The 16,923-nt window shown below is 47.6% G+C and overlaps 1 protein-coding gene across 1 annotated transcript; it reads right to left on the bottom strand.

Moving 5' to 3' along the window:
• Nucleotides 1–633: 633 nt before the first annotated feature.
• On the bottom strand, nt 634–16,062 carry ACTR1A (actin related protein 1A). Its single transcript, XM_063337385.1, has 11 exons — nt 15,909–16,062; nt 10,133–10,197; nt 9,180–9,255; nt 8,289–8,414; nt 7,367–7,491; nt 6,831–7,047; nt 3,966–4,058; nt 3,054–3,228; nt 2,104–2,165; nt 1,681–1,721; nt 634–1,053 (listed from the first exon to the last, which is right to left on the bottom strand). Exons 1-11 carry the CDS (start codon nt 15,954–15,956, stop codon nt 951–953), a joined length of 1,131 nt encoding a protein of 376 aa, XP_063193455.1. The 5' UTR covers nt 15,957–16,062; the 3' UTR covers nt 634–950.
• Between the last annotated feature and the right edge of the window lie 861 nt (nt 16,063–16,923).

The raw sequence follows: 16,923 nt of genomic DNA, 5'->3' as shown, positions 1-16,923 counted from the left end.
GGATAAAGTACACAAGAGTTATGCCTGGCTGCAAATACATGCTCCCTTTGCCCTAACATGGCAGGAAGGTGGGAAACAGCCTCGACTCTTACAGAGAAAGAACATGAGAACTCAGCACTGTAAATCTTGGCAGGTTGAGGGGGAAACACACAAGTGCCTTCACCCCCATTCTGGGGCACTTGCTTCCAGAGGAGAAAAGATATTTAAAACAAGGTACGAGAGAATAACCGTCTAGTACAATGATAGCTGATTAGATTTGCTTTGTTCTACTCCATGCAATACAAACTAAGTCCTATCACCAACTTCTCCAGCTGTGGTGCAGACCCACACACCAGGCTAAGAAGTTACACACGCATACACGCACTCACACCCCAAAACAGTGGGGGCAAATGGGTTTAACTGTTGAGAATGTGCTTTCTCTTAATAAAAAATATATTAAAAACAACTTCAAAAAACCTACTGATGGTGAAGACACTGCTGAAGAAGAAAGTAGCTATGGGACCTCAGCTGTGCGTTTCCAGACAATCCAGGCATCACAGTCGGGCTGACTAACGCCTGCGTGAGCAGTCTGCAGTGGTTGGCTCCCTTCTGGCTTGCTAGGCAGTTTCTATAAGCTGTTCCCTTTGTTTTTGCTTGCTTGCTTGCTTGTTTGTTTTACAGTGACAAATGTGATTGCAATACAGAAATTAAGGGACTGAAATGAAAAAGGAATGGGCCATTCAGGAGAAATTCCCTGGTATTTTCTCCTTTCCGTTCAAAAAAAAAATTAAAAAAAATAAGAAGTTAGTAGTACTAATACAACCCTCCTGCTGCTGTCGTCTTTGCTCAGTGACATCGGGGCATGCTGGCGCACACACACACACACAGGCAGCTCTCAGACACTCGGACTCAGAAAAGCGAGTTTAGAACTGAAGTGAGTCTTCAGAGGAGACTGAGGACAGGTCCCAGGGCTAGAAGCTTTTTCGTTGGATGGCACGAGCTCCATCTTCTTCATATTCCTTTTTCGAAACCCACATTTTCTTAAAGGTGTCCAGTGAGGCCAGGATAGAGCCGCTGGGGAGAGACAGGCACGTTATGAGTTAAAGGAAAATGTTGGGGGCACCCTCATCATATCTCTGCAGAGATGAGCTGTTTCCATTGTATGACACTTCCCAGTTATCTGCAACAGAAATGCTCTCTGGACAGTCGCTTCCCCTCCTGTTAGCCTCAAACATGGCAGCACTACAGAGCCTAGCACCAGCCGCCCCCTCCCACACGACCTCCCGATTGCTGCTCCAAACCCCAGCTCTCGTCACACAGGATCTGGTCTCATTTTCTAGGATTGTGGAGCAGAGCTTAGTTCTCCCAATCTGCAGCAAAGACATACACAAGAGGGAGAATGTACCTAGAGCTTCTGCCCAAGTAATGTACTACCTATGAGCTTGTTCCACCTCAGACTGGATGTTAAGACTGGTAAGAAAAGGAGAATTAATGGGTCCTGCAGGATCCTTAATGACAGAAAAGGCTAAAGGGCTGGCAGTGCAGATGGAGTCAAGCTCAGTAGCCACACTGAGCACCGCGCAGCTGAAGGATGAGACCTCCTGACACACAGCACCAGACGGGACAACAGCATGAGTGCCAATAGGCTATGCCTCCCCAGCCCTCATCCCACCACAAGATGTATCACTGCGCAGTACGTACCCAATCCACGTGGAATACAATCTCTCCTGAGGAGCTGATATCTGGGAGAAAGAGAGAATCAGTCAGTACCTTCCCAAGATCCAGTCTGCTCCTTCTGCCACGCTTCCCCCCATTTCACTACAGCTGACAAATACAGGTATGATCTCTCCCACTAGAAAGACACCCAGCAAAACCCCTGCCCACCACCCCAAAACAGCCACAGTAGTCCAGGATACTGGACGGGGGTCACGTTGTCACAGGAGCCATCTTCTCTGTGGTGAAACCAAACAGGTTTTCATGACAACAGCAAATACTGTTGGGCTGTCTCAGGAAAGCTGTTTCCGGTTTGAAACAAATGACAGCTGCACTCTCAGCACAGTTCTTTAAAGGCTACAGAACAACAACATATAGTAAGTGATAAAACACAAAAGAGACTGCTCCTACCCTTATTTTGACGTCCTTCGGAGCTAGTTTCTTCACTTCGCTCAACAGCCTGTCACCAAAGCCTACATAAGACAGAAAATGCGTAGTCTGAGCCCCTCAGCAAAATCCCAAGTTCTATCTACTAACAATGTGGACATGTCCTGTGCAGTCCTATTCAAGTATCCCACTCCAGATCTCACAGAGACAGCAGTTTGGAGATGCAGAGAACACAGCCAGGGAGACAACGTTTCTGTCTCCCTCAGCCAGACCTCAAACACTGGCACAACAGGCTCTATCCCTCAGCAGCAGCTTGAGACAAGCAAACAAGATTTTTTGCTCATAACACTGGTGGGCCATTTCCCTCCTCCTCCTCTGGGCGTTCCTCCTGTGTCCAGCCCATTTGTACTGGGGAACAGGGTTTGACTGGGAAGACCAGGACATCTGGAGACGTCCACCTGTGGATAACACGCTGACGGGTTCTGGCAGAGGAGATCTTTAAGTTGATGGGGGCCAGCTGAGCCCTGAGGGGATGGGTAGAAAGTTTTCTGCACACATGTAGCTGACATTTCATGCAGTACCAGGACTGTTGGACTCTCTCAGGTACCAAAGACCTAAGGAACCTCAGGAGATGCAAGTGCCTTTTAGGTATCCAGTCTCAGCTATCCTGAACAGAGCAGCAGAAATGAGCACAGCTATTCAGTCCTGACACAGGCAGAGTGATAGGAGGAAAAAAGATAAAAGTCCCCCCAAGCCCAGCAAGTGATATACAAGGGCAGAGGTGTCTTGCATACCCAGAAGGGTATGACTAGGACTCGGAAAATCAGACAGTAACCCCCCTGAGAGAGCAGAGTTCCCACAGTCCTCATCTCACAGGACAAGCTGGGTGATCTAGGTTGTCTTCCCAGTTTCACATGAGAAGGAAGCAAGAGATCAGATATGTCACAGCCCACTGAAAGAGGAGAGGCAGGAACCTTTGAAAAGCGTGGAGCCTCCAGACAGCACAATGTTGGAGAACAGCGTTCGCCTCAGGTCCATGTCTGATTTTTGAATGGCAAAAACGAGCACCTCGTGGAGTCCTTCACATTCCTCCCCTATCAGGTCTGGCCGGAACAGGAGCTCTGGGGCTCGAAAACGGGCAGGGCCGATCTGCAAGGGATCAGAGAGGAAGAGAGAGCAGTGTGACTCTGTTCACTGTCTACAGTTTGGGCCTGCCTTTACTACATGAAATTTGAGAGTAACAAAGTTTCCTGGACATTTCATGCTGCATCACTAGCTCCCAAGTGAACACCAGTTTGGTCTACTGCTCTTAGAAAAGGTGCTGTTTCCATTTTGCAGATGAAAGAGATGAAGAAACCTGCTCAGTCCCATACAGCAGGTCACTGGCAGAAAAAGGAGCAGATCCACCCCTGGTGCTGGAGGTAAAACCTGTATTTCTTCTCCTTCAACCATTCTATAGTAGGCTCAATCTTTTCAGGAGTATTCCCAGCTCACTCTTCAAAGTAATTGTTTCTGCACCTCTAGGCAGGACAAAAGCCACATACAAAACCACTGCTGAATTTACAGTGACCTAATAACTATCCACACTCTGTTCCTCATCTGCATAAAGACTTGCTAAATCAGAGCCTGCACTCAAACAGTTCAGAGTCCCCATGGTCACGTTGTACCCTTACCCAGGACTTCCAGTAGAAGTTGTGAGGTTTATAATAAGGCTTCCTTCCCCTAAAAATTCCAGTGCGCAGTCAACAGTCTGGGATGAGTTCTGGTCTTTTAAAATTATCCCCTCCCGTCTAACACCGCATTAAATTTCCCATCACTAGGCTGAAAGATATTCTAGAAACCCTGTGCTTCACATCAGGAATTCTCTGAGGGTCGCCCTTACAAACCTCAATAGTACTTCCATCTGGCAGGTAGTACTGAGCCTTCTCGGTCTCCAGAGTCTCATCCTTCTGGGGGTTTATTGACAGGTAGCAGGCACGCTGCAGAGGAAAGAATCAGGGAGGGGGAGATGAGAAGGGTAAACCCAAATGCCTCTGATAAAATGCTTTTCTCACTAACAACAAAAATTCATGTATTCTCCCTCAAGGGAGACCAATTTCAACAATATTTTGTGCTGAGGAAAAGATCTTTTGGGTTCACATCAGGTAAAAATACCTATTCATGCTGCAGCTCCGTGTGATGATTAGAGACATCAAGGACGCTCACCCCGCCCTCTAGCTGCTGCTCACCTCTTACTGCTTAGGAGTTACCTCCCTCTAGCGCAGATGGGGTAACTATCCTGTGAGCGCTTCCAACCTACTGTAGGGCAAAGTAAAACATGCACCTGAAACACCTTTAGTGCCATTAACCTCGTATAAAGGTGCGCTCAGGTAACTTTGCAACACATTAGGAGCATGAACAAAGTCCCTTACTGCATTTCAACAGGGTAAACGATAACTAATAACTAACAGCAAAAATTCCTTAACATGATCTAAGCTGCTCACTTCCCATTGACCACCTATGTTTTAAGTTACAGGAAACAAAATACTTTGACTTTTCAAACTGCTCCAGCACCCCATTTTTTTTTCTTCCACAGTAAGCTTTGTTATTCCAAATGGTTATCATTTGGGGATTAAAAAAAAATAGTATCTGAACAGAATCGCTGAAACATTTAGGTTGGAAGGCACCTCGTGAGATCATCTATTCCAACCCCCTTGCTCAAGCATGGTCAGCTAGAGCGGGCTGCTCAAACCCACGTCCAGTCATGTTTGGATTACCTCCACAGATGGAGAATCTACAAACCTCTCTGGGCACAACCTGCTACAGTGTTTGACCACCCTCACAGTGAGCCAAGAAAAAGAGAACAATGTTTGCACTGAAGTAGGTATTAATCTTAAAGCAAAGCAAAATGTGTACGCCGGAGAGCAAAAATCAGGTTGTTTCCTCTCTCTGACTCACTACTGGTGAGTGTAGCCAGTACGCAAAGCGGGACTTGGCTTCCTTTCCCATGCTCTTTGTTTCCCTAAGTGTATAGTCTAGAGAAAAGATTGCACTGGTGCAAGACTTTGCAGTTAACGGTCAGCACAATGCCTTTTAATAGTTTCAGCACCCAAGATGCAAAGGGAGCCTTGGCCGTTTATGAAAAGTACAAGTGTGTTTCTGAAGAGTACAAGCCTCTTGCTTTGTCCCATAAGGTCACTGCAATTGCACTGCGACTGCTGCTTGGTACAAAACAGGCTGCTTCTGAAGCACAAAGTTCTCCAGCACGCCTCTGATCACCAGATCTTCTGGTCCACAGATGCTGCATTATCTACACACGTCAGGTTTTTTCCTCCCATTCAGCAATAAACACTTGTAGAACAGAAAGCAGCTACCAGGTTAAAACCTACAACCCTATAAAGTCTCCTGCTCTGCAAAAGCCATTCAGCTGCACCATGACATGAAGCACGAACACTGCTCCCTCAGCACAGCGACACTGAGCCACGGCCATGCAGAACAAGCAAACTATTTCCATTATGGTCCTTTGCCAGTAGGTCACAGACTCAAGAATAGCACATTAACGTTCTCAAGCCCTGGTACAGGATTCTGACTCAGCCCAGAGTTATCTGCGGCAACCATAGCTTGTGATGGGGGCCCACAGCGTGGCGGCAACTGCCAGGCATCAGCACACAGAAATCACAGCCAGCACTGGCCTGAAGACTGGCCCCGAATACTGAAGGCATGGACGCGTAGGCAGCCCTGAGTCACACACAGCCTTGCTGAAATCAGAGAGCAACCCGTCTGTGTGAGCACGGCGATGCTGCAAAGCTGATGTGAGTGGTCAGCAGCTCTGAGCTATTATTCGCTGTCCCACCTCTGTCCTCCTCTCTTGGCACGCAACAGAAGCCAAGGTAACTGCTTTGCTAGGGATCTTAATCGTGCCTTTCCAGATTGCTGCATTGCTCTAAGGTCACTAAACACTGCAGACCCCATAAAGAGGGGAATCTTTTATAAGTGTAAATGCTGTGAGTGAATTCTTTCACAGAGGGGGGCGGGGGAAAACAACTTTCAATATCCCACTTGCGATCCCTACCTGCCATGGATTTTACAGACCCATGCCCTGAAGGGTAAACAAACACTAGTGAAAGATTATCATCAGACCCTGAGAAACTGCAGCACAGATAAATGCAAAACAGATTCTGCCTTCATCTCCGTGTTAACAGACCCTCAATAGGGATTAGATGTGACCTTGACTATAAGTGTCCCAGAATACAGGATGGTTGAAGTTGCAAGGGACATCCTTGGATGTCATCTTGTCCACTCCCCTTGTTCAAGCAGGATCACCTAGAACAGGTTGCCCAGGACCACATCTGGACGGCTTTTGAATATCACCAAGGCTGGAGACTCCATAACTCTCTGGACAACCTGTACCAGTGCTTGGTCACCCTCACAATAAAAAAGTTTATGTTCAGACAGAACCTCCTGTGCTTCAGTTTGTGCCTCTTGCCCTCTCACTAGACATCACTGAAATGAGCCTGGCTCTGTTTTCTCCGTACCCTCCCTTCAGACATCTATATAAACTGATGAGACCCTCCCCAACCTTCTCTTCTAACGGCTCAACAGTCCCAGCTCTCTTAGTCTGTCCTCATATGAGAGATGCTCCAGTCCTTTAACAATCTTAGTGGCCTTAGTCTCCCTCGAGTAGATAAAGGAAGGAGGTGCAGAGCTAGGCAGGCTGGCACTTCCCACTAGATTTCACAAGTCATGACTTCAACACAGAAACAGTGCATCACCTCCTTGATGGTCTTGACAATCTCAAACTCAGAGGTTGTGTGGAAATCATAGCCTTCCTTCCGGAGATAGAGACGCAGGAAGCGTGAGACATCACGGCCAGCAATGTCAATCCGCATGATGGAGTGAGGCATGGCAAAGCCTTCATAGATGGGAACCGCATGGGTAACGCCATCCCCGGAGTCCAGCACCACTCCTGTAGTCCTTCCAGTCGCATAGCTAGCAAAGGGGAAAACAACCAAGTCAGAACAAGCAATTCAAAGTGACCCCAAGCATGCAGCACATCCAGGCTCAACTCGGGGAGCAGAGATTTCACATAAACAGGGGCTTAAAAGAAATCCCAAAACCTAGTTCTCATCATAGTTCAGCAAGTTCCTGTAAACTCCTTATTACAGAAATTAAATTGAGTTTCAGTTCTTGCTTGAAAAGGGGATAAGTCAGACATTAGTGTGGTCTTCCATGGGGTTTTTTTGTTTCTGAAAAAATGGATTTCACGGCAACATTTCACAAGCGCAAATCAAAGACAAAAGACACTTACAGACTAAGCACAGCTTGCATGGAGATGAATAGTGCTGGCACATTGAAGGTCTCAAAAAACACCTCAGCAGCACGCTCTCTGTTCTTGCGCGGGTTTAGGGGTGCTTCCGTCAGCAGCACAGGATGCTGGTAAAGAAAACATGGAGCTGTGCTGCAATAATCAGGAGGCAGCTAGACATGTGTTCCTGAAAAATTCTGCTTATTCACTTTAGGAACCAGTGGTGCAAGAAGGCAGGCAGAAAGGAGTAATTTCCGCTACTGAGCTGTATTAGACTGTGAATAACCTCTATAAAGTTGAAAGACCAGCAGTGTTCTGGTTTGGTTACAAAGAAGTGTTAGGAAATTACTCTGTGAGTGACCCTGTCCTGTGAAGGATGAACAAGATGACTCTCGGTGCCAAAATTCAGCCAGATTAGCCAAAATACACAGACCCTAAGAAAGGGTGAAGGCATATGGTCTTAGCACGAGCAGGCAAAATATTCCTACTCCACTTATACAACCTATTGCTCTAAGTCATTTAATAATTTTTGGTCAGCTCCTTCCAGACTACAGGATTGTGGTTTTCTCCTTCCTCACTTCAAATCATGTCTCTGCTGGGTGGATATGCCTGATGTGCAGGCAGAACAGGAAAAGCGGGAAGCACCTGGCCTAGAGCAGAATCATTAGAGAGAGTGTGAATAACAAAATCTGAAAGTTAGATTTTCAGTCAGGCCAGAACATTAGATCCAGGGAGAAATTCTACTTGGATGTTTCTTGTGTACTACCTCCTGAGAGGTGAAAGAGCCTAATTTAACAACAGACACATTTAGAAAGAAAAGCAAAGGAAACGCCCCAAATCTTTCCTGGAGTTACAAGGCTCCTGGTGTTATGTGTTATACACACACTGAATGATGCCTGTGCCATTCCATGATGAGGTATCTCACCTCCTCTGAGAATGTCTGAAGCTGGTCTTTTGAATACACATACTGCCAAATGCGCTCCATGTCGTTCCAGTCCTTCACTATGCCATGCTCCATCGGGTATCGGATTGAGAGGAGACCTCTGTGCTCCTGAGAAAACAGAGAGGACAACAGACCATATCTGTCAGACCCAAACAATCACATTTCTGAGCACCATGACTATGATTTAATTTCAGAGACACTTTTTGATTCCACTAAAAGACAATTTGTCTTTAGCATATAAGGAAAAAATTGAACATTAATCACAAACATCTCTCCCAGAGAAGTATTCATGAGATTAAAAAAGGCCTTTTTAGACCAAGTAGGAAAGTCTGCCATTTGCAGAGCACATTCCATCCTAACACTTTTCAAGCCAACATACAGACACTTATCAAACGGTATCTTTGTTCTACCAGCTCAGTCACGATATAACACATAACAGGGTGGTATTGGGGAATGTAGTTTGGAGGGCTCACAAGAAATGTAAGACCATACAGCTACATGCTGACAAAATCAGGACTGCAGAAAGACAGCTTCTTGCCCACACCAGGGAGATAAAAGGCAACCAAGTAGGGTCCATTTCTAAAGTTCCCAGTCAAAAACACAAGGATGTAACCATACTGACCTAGAAGTAGCCTAGAAAAAAAGTGAGAGAGATAGGACTTGGGAAAAAGGTCTGTGGTCAGCAGGCTGGCACAAGAATTTCAGGAATTCCCACTCCACCTGGGACAAACTTGAAAGTGACAATCTATTCTGCTCTTCAGATCTATACACTGATATCAAGGAACCACAGCCCTTTTAAGCACAACTGCTACAGCCCATCTTACCGCAGCATATTGAGATATACGGAGAAGTGCAGTACACAAGTTTTCTTACCTCTGCCTTTGGACCAATGAAAATATCCCCTTCTAAAGCACCAGCCATAACACGAACATGCTTTGGTCTGCCCACACTGGAACACAAACAAAAGTGTAAATGCTTCTAGAGAGCGCACTCAGGTCTACACAACAATTAACTACTTTGTGTTCTTCTCTGTCCTAACCAGTACTGTCTAAAGCAATGGGTGAGTCTGGGGGCACTATCAGGTGCAGACAGACCCAGGTTTGCCCTGAGCTAATCTCAGAATCAGAGGTGAAGAAAACAGATTGTAGACAGTCCTAAATTGCAGGACATAAGCCAGCTGAGTCTGGCCACGCTCTCCCTGATGATTCAGGACTTATTTGTTCCAGCAGTGCCTGAGGTGAACATGGCTACACTGAGCTGACAGATCCACGTGTTGCCTGACCTCAGCTAGGCTTCTCAGATTAGACATATATAGTCCCATACCCAAGTTCGGCATACAGAACACATTGCTCAGAACACAAATTAGCTCATTAAAAACCCACCCAATTGAAAATAAAAACCAGTGACTATCCAGAGTTCCTGATCTAGCAGTCCTTCTTCCAGTAAGTCTCAGAAGACTTCCAGGGAAGTTTGGCAGGAATCAAAGCTTCAGAACACACACCACAAAAAAATACAGAGGTCTTCACACCTCTCATCCCAACTTTATCTCTTTCCTGGTTCTTTTCCTATTGTCTCAAGGCTAAAGGATCCTACAGCTTTGGCTAGGTGTTGCGCTTGTCAAAGCGATATAATCTTTTATGGCACATCCCTCCAGAAAATCTCAAAGTGCTTAATAGCAGAGATTCCCTCTGCCTGATGCTTCTGGCAGCAGGCTGAAAAAGAATAACTCATTTCTCCAGTTACAAAATTGGACGATTCTTCCCCTCTACATATCAAAGAACTGGTACACTGTAATAAGAACTTACCGAGACCAGGAGAATACTTACTAGTTTGGAAAGCAGTATTTCGGTATTTGATCGCCTGCAAAACCTGCTTTAATCACACCTGAGCCCTGTGGAAACAACAGATAAATACACGAGCTTATCACTCATTCAGCCACCTTTGTAAGTTTTAAAGGAGTAGCAGTGTACATCAGCACTGCCAGATCCTTTCCTTTTTACTAGGAATAAAGCTCCCCAGGGACTGATTCTCCAGGCAGGGCTGGGGATGGGAAGATGCCAGCAGGCCAGCTTGGCCACTAGAGGGGAGTAACTGGCACCCTCCCTGGCAGTGACACATGGCAGAAACACCTGGGAGCATCCTGGTACTGCTTCGCAAACACACCCAAATGCCACTCTGTACAGACAAGTATTTTTCTACCCAGTGGTACTGCTAAGGGGTGCAGGAGGCTAAATCTAAGCTCTGCAGTTTTCTATTGATCTTAAATACTCTCTGGGTGGAGGAGAGCACTCCAGAAAGCTGAGCAAGAGCAAATGAACTCTACCAGCTTCAGGGGGCGCTGGCAAAAGAGGGAGGATGAAGGCTGTAGGCCTCTCAGAAGTGGATTTGGAAAGGATGGCAGGAGGGTGGATAAAGTCAGAGAAGGGAGTAAGAAAGGACTGTGTGAAACAGGCTGGAACAGAAACTAGCAAAAGGAAGATCAGGTGGTGGATAAACTAGCTAACGCTAAGGAGGCAGGTCACAGAAATGTAGTCAGAGAAGACACTGGAAATGAACCCAGACTGGGGTCTGGACACAACAAAGGTTCCAGTCAGACTGCAAGGGGAAGGGCTGGGGGCAGGAAGGGTGGCCGACAAGGACAGGGCTTGTTTAGAAGGGACAAGGAAGAAGAGATTAGGTATGTCAGTCAGAAAGGCACAAATCCAAAAGGCCTTCTCCGTCATTCAAAGCAGAACAAGCAGCAAACACAGAGCGGTAAAACCAGACACAGGGAGGCCCTGGCAGGGAGTCAGCACTGGGCATCTGTCCCCACAGCTCCTGTCCCTGTCAGTATCACCTGGAAGCATCCTGGGAACCCCATCATCAACTTGGATCTGTGCTGACTCCTTCCCCTCCTCCATTTCCTCTCCCTGCACAAGGGAATGACATCTTGAAACAATGAGCAGCTTGCAGGAATACCCAAGTTTTTCTACGGAGTGGATCTTCATAGGATCTCCTCAGATAAGCCGTTTCACTGGTAATCCCAGACTACCATGGGAGTAAGCCTTTCTGCAGAAAGAAGAACAGTTTTGCTTTATCCCATACTGGGAGCAAAACATGCAAGTCTGCACTGAAACCTGTGACGTGCCTGTTCACTCTCAAGCGCTCTGCAGCAGGACTGCTCTGTTTTTGAGGCCAAAAAGTCATTCTGGATGCGCCAGAGCATTTTAAAATGAGTAGCGACACAGTTCCCCCACCGCTTTCACCTTGGCACCACCTCTGCGTGGTTCAGCATCACTGTCTTCACTTGGAGGCTGAGGACAAATGAGTTGCTCAGGGCTCTGCCAAACAAGCTCCGGCTGCAGCGGTTTCTGATGGTGCCGTCCCAGCTGCCTGCCTGGTTCCTGCCAGAGGTTACCAGCCAGAGCAGGCTCAGCAGAAAGGAATGCGGGGCGGCCCCAGCCTCTCCAGTTCACAGCCCGGTGCCTTATTCCCAAGCTACTTTTATCAGCAGTTTCAGCCAAGGTGCTGGGCTTTGCACAGAGCGTGTGTGCTCTGCCACCAGGGCCAGGGCACTCCTGCCTTAAATACGCCAATCAGATTTGCCAGGATGCCTCTGTAAGAGATGAGTATCAGGAACACTCTACAAACCAGACTTAGCTAATTATAAAAGATATAAAAGACAGATTGCTCAAATCCTCATCTCCTGACAAGCGCCTGCAGCCAGGCTGTCTCAAGGAGCACACCCAAGCTGGCAGCTGGGCAGGACTGCTCCCTCTGGGCAAGAGGGACTCCGCTCCAGTTGCATCCCAAAGCGTGCACTAACAGGGACCAGTGTGACGAAGTGGCCTGTGAAGTGTTAAAAAGACCTAGACAGACTCTCTTCTGGCTATTCATTTCAAAGTGAAGCAAGGAATAAAACAAAACCACTATTTTGTTTTTCTTTATCATAGCTTATAAACACCTTTATACCTGGGAAATAATACCATCCTTTGTCAAGCCTTGTAGCCAAAAAGTTGAATCAAACACAATATCATAACGGCATCAGCATATTGTGCTTATTGAATATTTTATTCAAGATAATGACTGATCTTGCTGCCAGCACAGCCTGCTGCTGGGAAGCGGTTTCAGGAAAACAATGATACTCCTGTTTAAACGCAGAGATCGAAACTTCCTTATGCCAGGCCAAAAATTACCCAGCATGTCCTGGTGAGATTCCCAGCAAGTTATGCATTTTAAAATTTACAAATTGAAGTTAGCCAAATGCGTCAGTAGTTCAGAAATCCTAGCTGGAGTCAAAGATGAACGACTGTTTTGAATGTACCGGTAGAACGGGACTTCAACACAGTTGTGCTTCCAAGTGCCTGGGAACAAACCGAGCACAGCTGTTTGCTATCTCTGCACTACAAACACCTGACAGCATTTTTTGACCCATTCAATTTTTCTTGAAAACATTTTATTTCTTTGAAGATACATGTGCAGTGAGTAAATCTATTTATTATGGCCCAGTTTGAGATTCCTATACAATGAAAGGAAAAGGTTTAAGTTTTGAAATAACCTTGGCTGATCCAGAAGGTTTAAAGTAAAGACCTGTTTTTTCACCTTTGTTTCAGATAATCAAAACCACATGCATCCTCCTTTCTGCAACAAACTTTGATTTATTAAAACTTACAAAAATTTCAAAGTTAATATCCCTCCACCTGTAACTACACTGGCTGGGCTTTTATCCCATTTTGTTTGGTTTTTGTTTTGCTTTTTTTGTTGTTTTTATTTTTTTAATCTGAGCAAAAGAATAAAAGAAGAAAAACTACATGTTAAATGTAAAGGTGAAAGAAGATAAACACAAGGCAAGTTCTCCTAAGTACCTTGAAGTAAGTGAACACGCCTCTTCCGCTAGCTCTGTAGCTAGTCAGTTATTGATTCATTCATCTTGATGCATTTAGGACTCAAATTTAAATGGAAATCACCAAGAGAGTCAATCTGCCGTGTAGCACTTTTTATGGAGAGTGCACATTTCATATTGTTGTAGAACTATTTTATTAGCTACACATTTTATAAGACCAAGAACAAACCAAAGACACAACAGCCTTTACTTACAGCTCAGCTGTTTAAAATGCCACCACTTTAGACTACAAAGCCAAATTTTATCCCCTTTTATGTAAACAGAGACAATTCCATGGAGGTAAAGGAATTTGCACTTGCTTAGGCCACAGCTGATCCATGCTGTCTGTTTACATATGCATTACATTCATCAGGGCTCCCAGACCATTTACTTCAGAGCAGGCTTGTTGGAGTGCAAGACGGGAACACAACTCTTAAAAATGACTTAGTGGACAAGAAGGAGAATTAAGGTTGTACTGAGGTACAGCTCCAGCCACTCACTGTATATTACAAAACTCTCCCTGCTGAAAAAACGCAGCCGAGTGTACTGTTTGGCGAGAGAAAAAACCCTCCTTGCTGAGTTTTTAGCTACCTACCCTAATGTCCATTTTGGAACATGCTGAAAAAACAGAGCAGGGCTGTGACTGGGGTGTCTGGCTTGTTCACCAGCTCAGTACCTCACTTTCCCGTCCCATCCACACGCATACATGAGATGGGATAATATTCAGCCTTGAAAAGCTGCCTGCAGCTCTGAGGAGCAGCAGTAATGAGGTAGTAGGAACAGCAGTACCTGCTCTGTGCAGCTCTGCTTCCCATCCTGCCTGAACTCAGAAGAGTACCAAAAATGCAGTGTCACCACAAGGCTCCTTGGCTGACAGCCTGCCAGCCTTAAAGGCAGATGTCACAACAACTGCTTCATTCTACTTCTTCTACAGGGAGGGAACTCATTAATCAGAGAGGCAAGAAGAAGAATTAACTTTTATAAGACCAGCTGATAAAATGAGAAAAGAAACAGTCAGTTGCTGGCACATGAGCCCTTCTTCAGGTCTGAAGCAGGGGCAGCAATTATTGCTCTAAATAACAAAAGGACAGGCTGAAATTAGATATAGGCTGCTGTTATATGACTCCAGCACAATAAACTCATCCTCACAGCACCAGAGTGCCTGGAAATAAGTTTAATGGTTAGATAATCACTCAACACCACAGCAGGGTCAGTCTAATTCTCCTGTCATTTCTAAGAACAATCAACCTAACTTATTCTTTAATGTCTCCAATACAGAGACAACGTTGTTTTTCTCCACATAGTCAATTCCACTGCTTAATCTCCTTTTCCATTAGAAATTTTCCCTCAACGTCTAACCTAAATCTCTCTGCTGTGATTCCGGGGGAAGAAACTAAACCAAAACTATATCAGAGAGCTCAAGCTGTAGAGAGGAAATTAGGGTCAGTAATAAAGCAGTGAACAGAAGAATAATTGGCTTGATCTGAGAAGACATACAATAATCCAGCATATGGGTAAAAATGCAATAGGCCAAGAAGCACTAGGCTAGCAAGTCCACGTGTCACATGGCAAAAAGATTCAGCAGAAATTAAGATGATGGAGAAAGAAGGAAGCACAACACTGACCCTCTGACACAACAAAATCTGAATCGCTGGCAGCAGAGGTCAGAAGGGAGGAGCGTGAATCTGTGACTCACTATACTGAAGGAGGCTCCCTCTAAGATAGGCCCTCCCACCCCTTCTTGGATGGTCCTTTCTCTTGGGAGGCCAGCATGGATGGGGCTAATCAGAACTGCACCCAGAAGTATCTCAGCAAGGCATGCAACCACTCTCCTTCACCTCAGACTGCGCAATCACCCACACAGGTTGAAGGTCTGCTTGGAGCATTATCAGCAAGGAGCTGCCATCTGTGACACCACACCCCGCTGCGAAATTGCGGCTGATGCAACCCGTGCTGGGAGCAGTTCCTTCAGGAGCTCTGCCTCCTGCGGGCTTCGTCCAGGGAGCCCATAGGGGAACCCACGGCGGAGCACAAGGGGGAAGCCAGGCCTGGGGTGCCTGCACTCCCTTGCCGTGACCGCCAGGCAGAGGTGTCTGGTGCAGGGGTGGCTGTCCCCCTTCGCTGGGCCTGTGACGGGGGGTGGCTGTGGAGTGTCATCTCCAGCGTGGTCCGACGGGGCACAGCAGACACCCCAGACGACGCCGGGAGCGCGGCCAGGGCCTGGCCCAGCGGCCACCATTGTCCCCCACGCACAAAGAGGGACAAGGCGGGGCCGCGGGCGCAGCCCCGCCTGACGGACAGCTCGGCCCGCCAATGAGCACAGGTGCTCTCCGCGAGGGCGGGGCAGCCAGCGCCCCGCTTCGGCAGGTAACGCCGGGCTGCCCCCGCTGACTGACAGCCGCCCAAGCCAATGGGGCCGCCCCGCCCCTCCCGTCAGCAGGCACCTCGGCGGCGGCGGGGGCTGCTGCCCCTCGCTGGCGGGGAGCGGCCCTCCGGCGGGGTGACAGGCAGCCGCCTCAGCCAATCGCGACGCGCCGAACAGCGACGGCCCCGCCCCAGCGACGGCCTGCGAGGACGCAGCGTACGGCGCCGTACGAAGGCCTGAGGCGGCGGCCGAGCCCGGCGGGGGAAGGGGGGGGTGGGGGTGGGGCGGGCGAGGCGCGGCCGCTCCCGATGACAAAGGGGATTGCGGCCCTCCGGTCATTCCCGCCCTCCCGGGACGCGCGGCCGCCCGCACTCACGTTGTCTATGACGACGGGCTGGTTCGCTATCACGTCGTAGGACTCCATGGCGAGGAGCCGCCGCAGCCACCCGTCAGGGAGCAACAGCCCAGCCCTCAGCGGCGCCTGCGCGGAAAGGCGGCGCGCAGCCCCATGGGTGATGTATTCCTCCGGCCGCGGTGCCTGCCGGGAAATGTAGTCCGGGCCCCGCGCAGTGCCCGGTGGGACGGCGCGGCGGGAGCGGGGCATGCCGGGAAATGTAGTGCGGAAAAAGGGAAAGACAGATGCAGCGCCATGGCCTGGAAACGGCCTTCTGGGCATGAAACCGGAGAGGGGCGGTGGGTGCTGTGTCCCGGGGGGTAACTGTGCGCTTCCACCAAAAAAACACTGGGTTTCAATTGGCTGATTTCCAGTCTAACAGACTTTTTTCCTCAATTTTTCTAATCAGAAAAAAAAAAGTGATCTCATCACCTTCCGCAGAGGGAATCTGTCGCTAATAGAAGCGTTTCGCTGTCCCGTCGTTTTGTGGGATCACCTCCACAAACTGCTGGTCTTAACGCACCTGTTCTCTCAGTATTACCTGATTTTCTGCATTTTTTGAGGCACGGCCACCAGAAAAGAAGTGTCAGTACACAGAACACATATGCATGTATTATATATCACGTATAGGTAATATGCATCCTGCTATTAAATAATGTGCCTCCTCTTGTTTGCCATTTGCCGCGTGTTGTGGAAGCTCAGTTGATGACTGTCAAAGACAGTAAAATGATACGTTTACTTGAAACTCTGAGCAACATCGCGGCATCTTGAAATCAGTGGAAATGTACTTCCCTGCCGGCCGGTGCACGCAAGGGCTGGCTCAGAACCCACCTGTCGCCTCCTGCATCTTTCATGCAGACACTGAGGCTTTTCTTCTGTGGTTTCTGCCTTCAGCCCAAGCAGATGGTCTCATCTCAGATATTCACCACTCACCTAGTGTAAAAGAGGGGGTTTTTTTGTACAATAGGATGGAGCGGTTTAAATTATTTCCAGATCG

The sequence above is a fragment of the Chroicocephalus ridibundus genome, chromosome 6 (genome assembly GCF_963924245.1).
Source record: "Chroicocephalus ridibundus chromosome 6, bChrRid1.1, whole genome shotgun sequence".
Lineage (NCBI taxonomy): Eukaryota > Metazoa > Chordata > Aves > Charadriiformes > Laridae > Chroicocephalus > Chroicocephalus ridibundus.
This window is presented reverse-complemented; position numbering and strand designations above follow the sequence as displayed.

What these genes read in the sequence shown, in the direction of transcription:
- ACTR1A (XM_063337385.1), bottom strand. Translation starts at nt 15,956, where the DNA reads ATGGAGTCCTACGACGTGATAGCGAACCAGCCCGTCGTCATAGACAAC. An exon ending in AGCCCGTCGTCATAGACAAC is followed by an intron (nt 10,198 to 15,908) that starts GTGAGTGCGGGC and finishes TTGTTTCCACAG; the next exon opens with GGCTCAGGTGTGATTAAAGC. An exon ending in TTGTATTCCACGTGGATTGG is followed by an intron (nt 1,054 to 1,680) that starts GTACGTACTGCG and finishes GTCTCTCCCCAG; the next exon opens with CGGCTCTATCCTGGCCTCAC.